Source organism: Schistocerca serialis, chromosome 1 (genome assembly GCF_023864345.2).
Source record: "Schistocerca serialis cubense isolate TAMUIC-IGC-003099 chromosome 1, iqSchSeri2.2, whole genome shotgun sequence".
NCBI lineage: Eukaryota > Metazoa > Arthropoda > Insecta > Orthoptera > Acrididae > Schistocerca > Schistocerca serialis.
This window is the reverse complement of record NC_064638.1, coordinates 608,407,997-608,420,421: the sequence shown is the minus strand read 5'-3', so window position 1 is coordinate 608,420,421 and position 12,425 is coordinate 608,407,997. Positions and strand designations below refer to the sequence as shown.

At 38.7% G+C, this 12,425-nt stretch overlaps 1 protein-coding gene across 4 annotated transcripts in view; it reads right to left on the bottom strand.

Moving 5' to 3' along the window:
• The window catches only part of LOC126477588 (helicase domino), a 423,343-nt gene that overhangs the window by 154,201 nt on the left and 256,717 nt on the right, over window positions 1–12,425 (bottom strand). For all 4 annotated transcript variants that reach the window (XM_050103628.1, XM_050103631.1, XM_050103630.1 and 1 more), the window contains one exon: window positions 8,698–8,869. In XM_050103628.1, the coding sequence (XP_049959585.1) occupies window positions 8,698–8,869 (172 nt within the window). The remainder of the gene's footprint in view (window positions 1–8,697; window positions 8,870–12,425) is intronic.

Genomic DNA, 12,425 nt, shown 5'->3' with positions numbered 1-12,425 from the left:
GCATTTGAGCTTTGTTTTAAGTGTAAGTGCGTCCCTCTTCCACATACACACTTGTGGCACACTGATTGTTTATGAATTGTTGCTCAAGTTGGCAGGAGTAGGACAAGAGGTAGGGTATGTGGCAAATGGAAAGTGATACAATGTATGGGGCCAGAAGTAGGTGGGGTAACGCCAATGAGTATAAACAGGAAGTAGCAAAATGTGGATTGAAAAGGTGACATTCAAAACACAAAGAAGTTTCTTGGGAAATGGATTGGGGGGGGGGGGGGGGGGAGAACAAAAATAATTATGGAGGTTAAGGAAACGAGAGTGAGGTATGGATGACTAGAGATTGAGGTCAAGGGCATTGCAATAATGCAAGGTATTTTGGCAGTTCCCACCTACACTGTTCAGACGAGAGAGGATCCAAATCAACCAGCTTGGTTGTATTTGTGGTTGTGTGTGTGACAGTTGTACTTTCACTCAAAAAAAGAGTGGCAGCCTGAAAACTAGTCAAGTCACTGTAACAGGTGTCAATCAAGTAGAGGTGAGTAACTGCCTTTCTTCATTTTTATTTTCCTCTTCCCATCCTGGAATTTCCATTACTGAAATATATTTACATAAAATCCAGATGAAATTTATCAAATCAAAAATATAAAGATGTGTTCAAATCCCAGCAGCAGATAGTACTGGAGAGCAGTAGCAGTAGAGCCCTTTTCAATTTGCAAAGGAAGTAGAAAGATGAGACAAGCATGTATTAAAAAAGGGCGTATTATGTGGTTGCAAATTATCTTCCCTGGTATTTCATTTATATGCTCACGAAATGATAGAAGAAGTGTAAGATGTTCATGGATATGTCATATCCAGGACCTCCTACTATGAAAGCATTTCAGGGACTTGGAATGAGTCATAGTAAATTGTAAGAGAACAGTAGTTAATAAAATTGTAAATGAAATCTTTGCATGCAAGAGGGGTAGTACTACTTGTGTTACTTATTAGAATTTTACGTAGTTAATTTCTATTCCTGGGACCTGCAGGTTATTGCCATTTGCTTGCAACTGCATACATGTATTATTATGCTAAGGAAGGTTATCGTAGAAAGTGAATAATGTGTGTGTGTGTGTGTGTGTGTGTGTGTGTGTGTGTGTGTGTACGTACTCTAATTTGAAACAGTTTTCATCCTAGTGAAGTTTTCAATCTCGTTTGTGTGCCTATCGACAATTCATTTGTCACCTTTATTTATAATACCGTAAGATCAAACCATTTAGTTGTTTGTCACAACTATCATAAAATTGTCCGTGATAATCCTGTCTCTGATATGGTTGACTTTGATCATTCAATCATTATGCTTGTAAAGGAGGTAAACATTGAAAAATCCCTTCAATGCCTTTAACAAATCAATTATAGTGGTCCAGAATAAAAGCAGGCCAGATACTAAGACACTACTCAACAAAGGATTCAACATTTTAACTTCCACCCTCCCTCCTTCCCCTACCTTGGGCCCTTTTCTGTTACAGAAGGAAGTGTGTAATTTGATAAAGTAATTTGCTAGCTAGGAAAGTGGGAGGGAGGGGTGGCAGGTGCATGAGCTACATATGTGATGCACAGGGTCAGAGATGGTGGAAAGTGGTGCATGCTGAAGGTGACATGGAGATGTGAACTGGAACAGGGGATGAAGGAATGGGAAATTGCTGGGTGGAGGATGTAGTGACAGTGTGTTCAAAGATCAAGCCCAGGACAGTAACGGAAGTGAAGACGTGTTGCAAGGATAACTCCATGTGCGTAGTTCAGAGAAGCTAATGGAGGAGGGGAGGATCCAGATGGCTTGGGTTCTGAAGCAGTCATTGAAATTGAGCATGTTACGCTCAGCTGCATGTTGTTCCACTGAGTGGTCAACTTTGTTCTTGGTAACAGTTTTGCATTGGCCATTCATCAAGGTGGACAGCTAGTTGGAAGTCATAATGACACAAAAAGCTATGCAGTGTTTGCACCAGATTAGGTATATGACGCGGCTGCTTTAACAGGGAGCCGAGCCTTTGATGGGTTAGGGTAAGCCTGTGACAGGACTGGAGCAGGAAGTTTGGGTGAGTGAATTGTCTGGTACCTGGGTCTTCCAGAGGGATATGATCTTTGTGGCAAGGAGTTGGGGGTGGGAATGGCTTAGGGATAGTAGGATGTTGTGTAGTTGGGTTGAAAACAGAATACCACTTTAGGAGGGGTGGACAGTATCTTGAGTACGATGTTCCTCATTTCAAAGCCCTTACGACAGATAGCTGATTTGTGGGGTTGGTGGTGGGAGGATTGGTACAATGGAGGATTGATGGAGTGTGAGGATATGGCACAGGAAATCTGGTTGCTGACTACGTTTGGAAAGTAGTGTTAGTCTGTGAAACCCTTCATGAGACCTTCAGCATAATGGGCAAGGGAGTCTCATCATTGGAGATATGTTGTAAATGAGTGGCCAAGCTACGTGGGAAAGATGTTTTGGTGTGGAAGGCATGGCATCTATTGAAATGCAGGTACTGTTAATGGTTAGTGAGTTTAATGTGTGCAGAGGTGTGGATGGAGACACCACAGAGGTGGAAGTTAATGTCCAGAAGGTGATATGGTGGTTTGAGGAGGACCATGTGAAGTGGATGGGAGAAGTGTTAAAGTTGTCAAGGGCTGGGAGTTTTGGGAGGCTAGAAAGGTTTTCTCTACATGGTCCAGAAATATGTTAGCATAGGAAAGTGCCAAGCGGGTGCCCATGACTGTGCTGTGGATTTCTCTGTATAACTTCCCTTCAAAGGAAGAGTAGTTGTGTGTCAGGATATAGTTGGTAAGTAGTATAAGGAATGAGGTAGTAGGTTTCGAATCTGAAGGACATTGGAGGAGGTAGTGTTCGATTGCAGTAAGGCCATGGGAATGAGGGATGTTGGTCCAGAAATATGTTAGCATAGGAAAGTGCCAAGCGGGTGCCCATGACTGTGCTGCGGATTTCTCTGTATAACTTCCCTTCAAAGGAAAAGTAGTTATGTGTCAGGATATAGTTGGTAAGTAGCATAAGGAATGAGGTAGTAGGTTCCGAATCTGAAGGACATTGGAAGAGGTAGTGTTCGATTGCAGTAAGGCCATGGGCATGAGGGATGTTGATTAGATTCGATTAATACTAGTTCCATGGATCATGAATACGATATTTCGTAATTATGTGGAATGAGTCAAATTTTCCAATTCATGACATAATTAAGTTAATTTAACAACATAATTATGTAAACATAACAACTTTTTTATTTTATTTTTTTAAATTTTTTAATAATTTTTTTGTTTGGTTTTTCTCTTTTTTCTTAATTTATATCTAAAAATTCCTTTATGGAGTAGAAGGAGTTGTCATTCAGAAATTCTTTTAATTTCTTCTTAAATACTTGTTGGTTATCTGTCAGACTTTTGATACTATTTGGTAAGTGACCAAAGACTTTAGTGGCAGTATAATTCACCCCTTTCTGTGCCAAAGTTAGATTTAATCTTGAATAGTGAAGATCATCCTTTCTCCTAGTATTGTAGTTATGCACACTGCTATTACTTTTGAATTGAGTTTGGTTGTTAGTAACAAATTTCATAAGAGAGTATATATACTGAGAAGCTACTGTGAATATCCCTAGATCCTTAAATAAATGTCTGCAGGATGATCTTGGGTGGACTCCAGCTATTATTCTGATTACAACGCTTTTGTGCAATAAATACTTTATTCCTCAGTGATTGGTTGGTTGTTTTGGGGGAAGAGACTAAACAGCGAGGTCATCGGTCTCATCGAGTTAGGGAAGGACGCGGAAGGAAGTCGGCCGTGCCCTTACAAAGGAACCATCCCGACATTTGCCTGGAGCGATTTAGGGAAATCACGGAAAACCTAAATTAGGATGGCCGGACGCGGGATTGAACCGTTGTCCTCCCGAATGCGAGCCCAGTGTCTAACCACTGCGCCACCTTGCTCGGTATTCCTCAGTGATGAATTACCCCAAAATATGATGCCATATGCGAGCAATGAGTGAAAATAGGCATAGTAAGCTAATTTACTAAGATGTTTATCACCAAAATTTGCAATGACCCTTATTGTATAAGTAGCTGAACTCTCACGATTCAGCAGATCATCAATGTGTTTCTTCTAATTTAATCTCAACTGTATGTACTGTGTCTTATCAAAATTCAGTGAGAGTCCGTTTACAAGGAACCACTTAGTAGGTGGTGGTGGTGGTGGTGGTGGTGGTTAGTGTTTAACGGCCCGTCGACAACGAGGTCATTAGAGACGGAGCGCAAGCTCGGGTTAGGGAAGGACTGGGAAGGAAATCGGCCGTGACCTTTCAAAGGAACCATCCCGGCATTTGCCTGAAACGATTTAGGGAAATCACGGAAAACCTAAATCAGGATGGCTGGAGACGGGATTGAACCGTCGTCCTCCCGAACGCAAGTCCAGTGTGCTAAGCACTGCGCCACCTCGCTCGGTAACCACTTAGTAATTTTCTGAAAGAGATTATTGACAATTTCATCAGTTAATTCTTGTTTGTCAGGTGTGATTACTATACTTGTATCATCAGCAAAGAGAACTAACTTTGCCTCTTCATGAATATAGAATGGCAAGTCATTAATATATATTAACAACAACAAAGGGCCCAAGACTGACCCTTGTGGAACCCCATTCTTGATAGTTCCTCAGTTTGAGGAATGTGCTGATCTTTGCATATTATGAGAACTGCTTATTTCAACTTTCTGCACTCTTCCAGTTAGGTACAAATTAAACCATTTGTGCACTGTCACACTCATGCCACAATACCTGAGCTTGTCTAGCAGAATTTCATGATTTACACAATCGAAAGCCTTTGAGAGATCACAAAAAATCCCAATGGGTGGTGTGCGGTTATTCAGATCATTCAAAATTTGATTGGTGAAAGCATATACGGCATTTTCTGTTGAAAAACCTTTCTGGAAACCAAACTGACATTTTGCTAGTACTTCATCTTTTAGAGATATGTGAAGCTACTCTTGAATACATTACTCTCTCAAAAATTTTGGATAAAGCTGTTAGAAGGGAGATTGGACAGTAATTGTTGACATCAGATCTATCCCCTTTTTTATGCAAAGGTATAACAATAGCAAATTTCAGTCTATCGGGGAAAATGCCCTGTTCCAGAGAGCTATTACACAGGTGGCCGAGAATCTTCCTTATCTGTTGAGAACAAGCTTTTAGTATTTTGCTGGAAATGCCATCAATTCCATGTGTAGGGAGGTGGTCTCAACAATGATGAGAAGGGATTCAGGAGGAATGGTGGAGAATAGGTAAAGGAAGTGGTTAGTGTTTAGTATCTTTGAGGTGGGAGGCCTGGTTTTGGACAACGGTAATAAGAGCAGAAATTCTTTCAATCCAAGCACAATAACCAGCTACAATGAGGCATCCAGGATTGTTGGGTTTGTGGACTTTGTGCAGAAAGTTGGTGTGTGGGATGGTGCTGTGGTCAGGAGGGAAATAGATTCCAGGAAGTGGTTCTGGGAGGGTCCTATGGATTTCAATAGGGTTTGAAGGTTATCGTGGACTTCTGGGATGGACTCACTATGGCAGAGCTTGTAGGTGGAGGAATTAGACACTTGGTAGAGGTCTTCTGCCAGGTAATCACTGTGACTTACCATGACAGAGGTAGAGCCTTTGTCTACAGGGGGTTTATTAGATCAGAATCTGTTTTAAGTTTGTGTATGGCTGTTTTCTTCTGCTGAAAGGTTAGTGTTCTTAGGTGGGGACCTGGGAAAGAATGGTGAGACCAAGTCGGAGGTAAGGGATTCCTGGAAGATAAGCAAGGGGTGGTAGGGGTGGTAAGGTAGGAGAGGGTGAGGGTCACATTTGGTTAGTAGTATGATTGGGAGAGGCAATGTTCAGTATTGGGATAGGTTGACTTGGTAGGAGGGACTGAGGGCAAAGAAGAGTTTCCGATGAAGGAAACACAGGGAGGAGAGTAGGCCTTTTACAAGTCCAACATGGTTAATCTCTGGTGTTATGCTGCAAGTGAGGCCTTTGGATAGGACTGAAACTTCTGTAGGACTGAGGTTTTTGGTGGAAAGATTAACAACAGTGTTTTAGGTTTGTTTGGGTTCTGAATTTTGAGCTGTGGGAAAGGAATTTTGGAGGGTGTGGTAAATTAAAAAGATCAGCTTGGCAGGGTCTGGGTGCTATGAGGGTTTGACAAGTGGAACTTTCCTATAAAGTGTTGAGACTTTAACACAGCTGTTCTTCTCCCTTAAGCAATCACAGACATGGAGACGCAATGACATGCAAAATATATTAAAGTGTTATAATAAACACATATTTAATTTGACTCTGTGCGTTACATTTTTTAATCTGTAACTAATATTTAATATTCATGTATTTATTTTTGTTTTGTATCATGCACACGAACAACACGACATTCTGGAGACAGTATTTTAAAAGTAATAGGCATATATGCTGAGCCAGCCACCATTGCAATTTAAATGACTGTTGCAATTGCAAGAAAATCTGGTTTTCCAGTATTGTAGATCTCTACATTCATTGTACTCAAATTACACAAAAAACTTTGTATTCTTTTCAATTATTAAGAACTAGAAAAACTGAAAGGAGAATATTGTCACATATTTTGAGTTAAAATTTGCTCAGGGCGCATTAGCAACTCATCAGAGAACACATGAAGTTTATTTATATGTGATCTATGAGTAATGTCAATAACTCCAGTTAAAACAGTGAACATACACAGAAAGAAAATATTCACTGGTTAATACTTATAGCCTTATTTACTGAAAAGAAAAACCATTTCTGGGGAGTTAATGCCATTATTTGCATTTTGAAGTTTTTATAATCAAAGAAGTATTGAAAGAAAATAAAAAGCAAACTATTTTGTGCTGGAAGCTATTATGACTCTAAGAGTAACTCTGAGCTGATGTAATGATGGATTTAACATGTAAAAGAGAATATCCATGGTTTTATTCAAGTATCACAAGAGACTAAATATTGTAATACTGTATAATTCAGTCTTCATTTTTTTTCACAAAACAGAAAGAACCTGCAGTTTACCAAAGGAAAACAACAATTTTGAGGCTGATTAATAATAAAGAAATTACATTGAATATTGTGTTTTATGATGAAGAGGAACAAACAACCAATCACTATTCAGAGTGTGATCATGTAATTAAAGATATCCTCAGACAATTGAAAATTAATCAAAGTTTTGGGCATAAGACCTGAAATATTACTGTATCTCATTACTACCTATCAGAACCCCTCGGAGAGCATTAAAGATAAACACCAGTCCTAACTGTCCAATTGTAAAGTGACCTGTTTCCAAATTACATACAAAAGTAACCACTATTTCAGTATACATATAATCCGAAAACGATGCTTTGCTGAAACCATATGCGTAAAAGCCACCGTGTGCATTTTGAATGTGCCAAAAGCATTTAACATTGTTCTTATGTGAGAAACACAATATAAATGTAAAATTAATACTGTAACTAATCGAAAGAAATAGAGCACATGGTCAGGAGGTACCAGCAAACCTATCAGTACAAAATTACTACAGCAAATTAAATAGAACATATAAATAAAGCATGTTAATTGAATCTCCGATATATGTTAGCACTAAAATTCAGGCACTAGTTGATTTGTTATAAACAAATTTAGAAATGTAATTGTTACCTGTAACATAATTGGTCAGAAAATGTTATATTAACTCATAACTAAGTTGAAAATAGGTTCATCTTGTTCAGCACTGAGATTGTAAATTTTTAGCAGTGTGTAGCTCATATTCGGTTTAACTTTTAATTGTGATTTTACATAAAATTGTAATTTTCATTGTAGGTAATTGTTAACAAAAGTATAAATAGAGGTCACACAGGCGCCTTGGGGCACTCGTTTTTTGGCTAGGGTTGCGAGCAAATGTATTGTAGGTTCACTCGTTTGTTGATTGTTGTGAACTCTGTGTCGTTTGATGTCAACTTTGGGTACATGTGATGTAACCGGTACAGTTCACCAGGCTCGGACACCAGAGTCCTGGAAATATATTGCACTGCACTGTATTTTGGAATTTATTTGGGAGTCTTCCGCAATCCTTTTCATAGGCTGCACAGCAACGAGACATGAATCCAGGGATTTTACAAAACCCAGAGAACTAAACAACTCTAAATGTTGGTAGAATTGACGTGAAAACAACAGCACATCGACTGGGCATTTCACTCAAAACATTTGCAACGCGGAGGTGGGAAAATATAAACATCTCAGAACACAAGTGTCACTGATAGCCTGTGATTTCAGTTTGCATAGTAAAATTTCATGAGCAAAGTATTTTCAAATGGTGGAGTAAATGAAAACTGGGATCAAATTAAATCTGGTATATACAAAGCAGCAGAAAAGATAGTTGGAAAAATTAAACCCAAAAACAAGAGGAAATGGATTACAGCATATGTTATTGAGCTTTAATTGAGAGTGTCTATCAGCAACTCAGCATCTCCGTTACATGGTGAGTAGCGACTTTCCTTCCCATAAAATAATATATCTGCTCTTTCCACCAGGCAAATGACACAAAATAAGGAACACTGTATGCAAATACAATATACTATTGGAAAACTGGATGTGACTCCTGGGAGGGGGGGACAAGTACACATTCGTGGTAAACAGAGCAGACTTCTATTTAATAGCTGTAATTACAAACAAAAAGGTTACAAACATACCATCTCTGTCTGATCCAGGAGAAATGTCCAGTCTATATCGCTTGAAGTCCTTCTTTACATAAACTGCAGGTAGCTGAGATTCAGACATTATTGTTTGTTCATACAGAAAACCAAGAGAGTGATCTATATAAACATCATTTTCATCTTGTGGTGGAGTAGGTGGACACCACATCTGAAAATGTATCACAGCCTTAAGACATACAACATGGAAAATATCAGTCCATTACAACTTAATCTACTGGAAAACAAGTCCGTCGAATAACATGACAATAGACCAAATACTGAATATAAATTCAAAAATTTCGAAATCATAAATTGTGTATATATCGGGATCTAGAAACATGCACTTTTGAACTAATACAGCATAATTCTTGATGTTGTTACAGGTCACTACTGGGTAGCTGGGGAGAGTTTTGAAGACTTACTGTAGTATCTGAAAGACAAAAGGAAGATATTATTGATTGGTGGTTTTTCTATAAAGCTCTTTTAAAGGAATCTGACAGGAACAATGATCTAGAGATGTTATAGGCCATTTACAATATAGTATCAGTCATAAATTCCCTTACGCGAGTTGCTGAAGATGCTAGTAACCTGGTCAACTATGTATTCATATAGCAAGCATAAGGTAAACAAGCAGATGCCTATCTTGTGGTAAATGGGTTGTCAGATGACATTGCTCAGTTAGTCACAATATATAAATACACCATGTATACAGGTCAGAACTACTCAAAGAAAACACTGAGATAGATTAATGACAAAACAATGGAAGACTTTAGAGTAAGCTAAAAAATGCTGACTTCATAAAATTTACATTTAGCCTAATCCCAACTCTAAATTCGACATGTTTCTTAATAACTTTGTATCCACTTATGATTTTTTTTTCCAAAAAACAACTAAATAACTAGGGAGTCTCCAAAGAGATGTTTTATGACTACAAGTAGCAGAGTATTTCAAAATGGAAGAGGGACATCTATAAAATAGCCTGAACAAATAAGAACCCAGAAGTACTTTCATATTATAAAAATGTGTAACATGTTATAAAAATTAAAAACCTCAAAAACTGACAGATTAGACACTAAATAAAATCATCATGGAGTATTGTTAAAACATTCAGGGAAAGAAGCCATTGAAGGCTATTCCTTTCAAAGAGAACGGAAGAAATGTAAAAGACAGTTGATGTGTAACAGATATTTACAAACAGAGGAGGAAATTGGTTCAAGAGTTCCAGAAGATAAAGTAACAAAAATAATCAGTTTTTGAAAATACAAGTAATTGAATACATACAAAAATCTACTCACCTTAAGCAGTGGCAGGAGGACACACTTATAAAGGCATTACAGTCTGCAAGCTTTCAGAGCTGGTGGCTCCTTCTCCTGGCAGAAGAAGGAGCCACTGGCTCTGAAATATTGCAAACTGTAATACCTTTTTATATGTGTGTTCCCTGCTGTCACTTAGTGAGAAGATTTATTTATCTGTCCAGTTACTTATAGAAGATAAAGTAAAATAGTGCACTGAAAAAGAAAGAAAAATTTAGCAAAAAATAGTTTCACATATTCTGATATGCAATATAATAATTATGATCATTATGAGTGAAGAGTTTTATGGAGTTAATGATGTGTCCAATACTACATTAAAAAAATTTTGGCCCTACAATACGTAATGTACTTAGTGAAACATGTAATACACCATTAATTTAGTGTAATTTTTTAGACAGATTAAAATACAACATTTTTAGGCATCTCTATGGTAAAGGTGACTCTACAGAGCTCAATGACTACTGGCCAGACTCACTGCTCACACGATTTTCCAAAATTTTTTTGAGAAGTACTGTACATGAGAACTGCCACCTGTCTCTCTAGTAATAGAATATTTAGTTCATCAAAATATGGATTTCAGGGGGCTGCTCTACTGAGGCAGCTCTCACTGAGCGTATAATAAAACTTCAAATGGTTAAAAATATAGGAAGCTGAGATCTTTTACATGTTATTATACAAAGACGGATGCCACAGTACGTGCCTAAGAAGAGAGAGAGTAGGGAAAAAGTGGACTTCTGTAGGATTCAATCATGAGCCCATTACTGTTCTTGCTCTATGTTAATCATCTACCATTTTATTTGAATCAGTGTCACCCTAACTGATAAAAGTGCAGTCTTGAAATCACTAGACATAATGTTACCAAAAAGTTAGATACTGGGCTTAGGTGGTGTAGTGAATTGTTGCCAGAGTCCGGGGAAGCAGGGCCTGTAGTCAGTCACCATAAGAAAGATGTACTAAAATGACTGTCAAACAGTGGAGTGATTAGTAGGCCCACATATGTCTTGTATAGGGTGACCAGCTGTTGATTTACAAGAGCTGATAAAGCATGATGAGTGTAGTATAGTTAAAGAAACTGAGCCAGCGTTCTACATGCAATAGAAAACTTAAGATGAGGGAAGAGAAGGAACAACAGGTCATAAAGGGGACTCCATAATGTGGCCAATATAGGTAGATTGGTATTTGTTGCGACCAAGCGAAACTATTTTCAGCTGGCCACAACTGTTGAGTCTTATGACTGCTCTCAGAGATGGCTCATCAAATGAGAACACATGAAATATTTGTTCGCTTTATTACATAAATGAATAAAAGATTTATTTAACTTTGACACTCTTCTTTATCACAAGAGTACTTGATAATTTACAGCTGTCATGGACTTGCAAAGCATCAACTGATGCACTAATTAACAAACTGTTCTCTTCAGGTACAATGTCCAACAATTCCATTAGAAACTTTAGCTATCGCATTGGTCTTAGACGATAATGTTGACTACTGTAGCTTGGTCTCGAGCTGAGCAGAGTACCTGCTAGCTTAACACTATACTGACTAAGCTTCAGGGTGCTGCTGTGCTGAGAGGGGACCCACAGTCTTCAGGGGTGCCTCCCATCCTTTGTTGCAAATTGCAAGGGGCCCTTGCTAATGCCTGTGGTATTGACTTGCTTTGCCAACTTTTGGAGTGGCAATTCGATCTCTGTACAATATCAAAGTATTAACATTACCTCATCAGCCAACAACAAAAATCTGAGCATCTCTCTTCTTCCACGCACCTTAGGGTAATGCCAGGCAGAAGAGGCTGGAGGAGGAGGAGGAGGAGGAGGAGGTCAATATTCAGGGGACAGAAGCCTTGAGAACAACAGCTGAGTCAGTCGGGAAAGTTCAAACCAGCCATTTGGCAGAGAAGCAGCAGTTGGAGCTGCGGGGCAGAGTTGGATGAGCACTATGTTGTCAGCAGCAAAGCCATTGGGGACCTAGGTGTTTCATTGCTAGCTCTGTTTGTCAGGGGCACATAGACAGAGACTTTTTACTTCTTCTTCTTCTTCTTCTTCTTCTTCTTCTGTAGTGGTCAATCCAAGGATTGGTTTGCAACAGCTACAATGGCAGCTTGTCCCCATTCTGTGCGACTTTCAGCTTTTCTCTTCATTTCTTTATAGGTGTTACATCCCACATCTTTCACAATTTGATTCATGTACCTCAGTCGTGGTCTGCCTCTTGGTCTTTTTCCCTCGACATATCCCTCTACGATTGTGTTCAGGAGTCCTTTATGTCTTAATAGATGGCCTATAACTTTACTTCATGCTGGAGAAAAGTGGATGACTTCACTGTCTTTACATTTTTGGCTTGCCATTCATTCGTGAAGGCTTTTCAGGTTGGAGGAGAGGCTTAGTATCTTATACAGTTTGAATAAATACCTAGTTA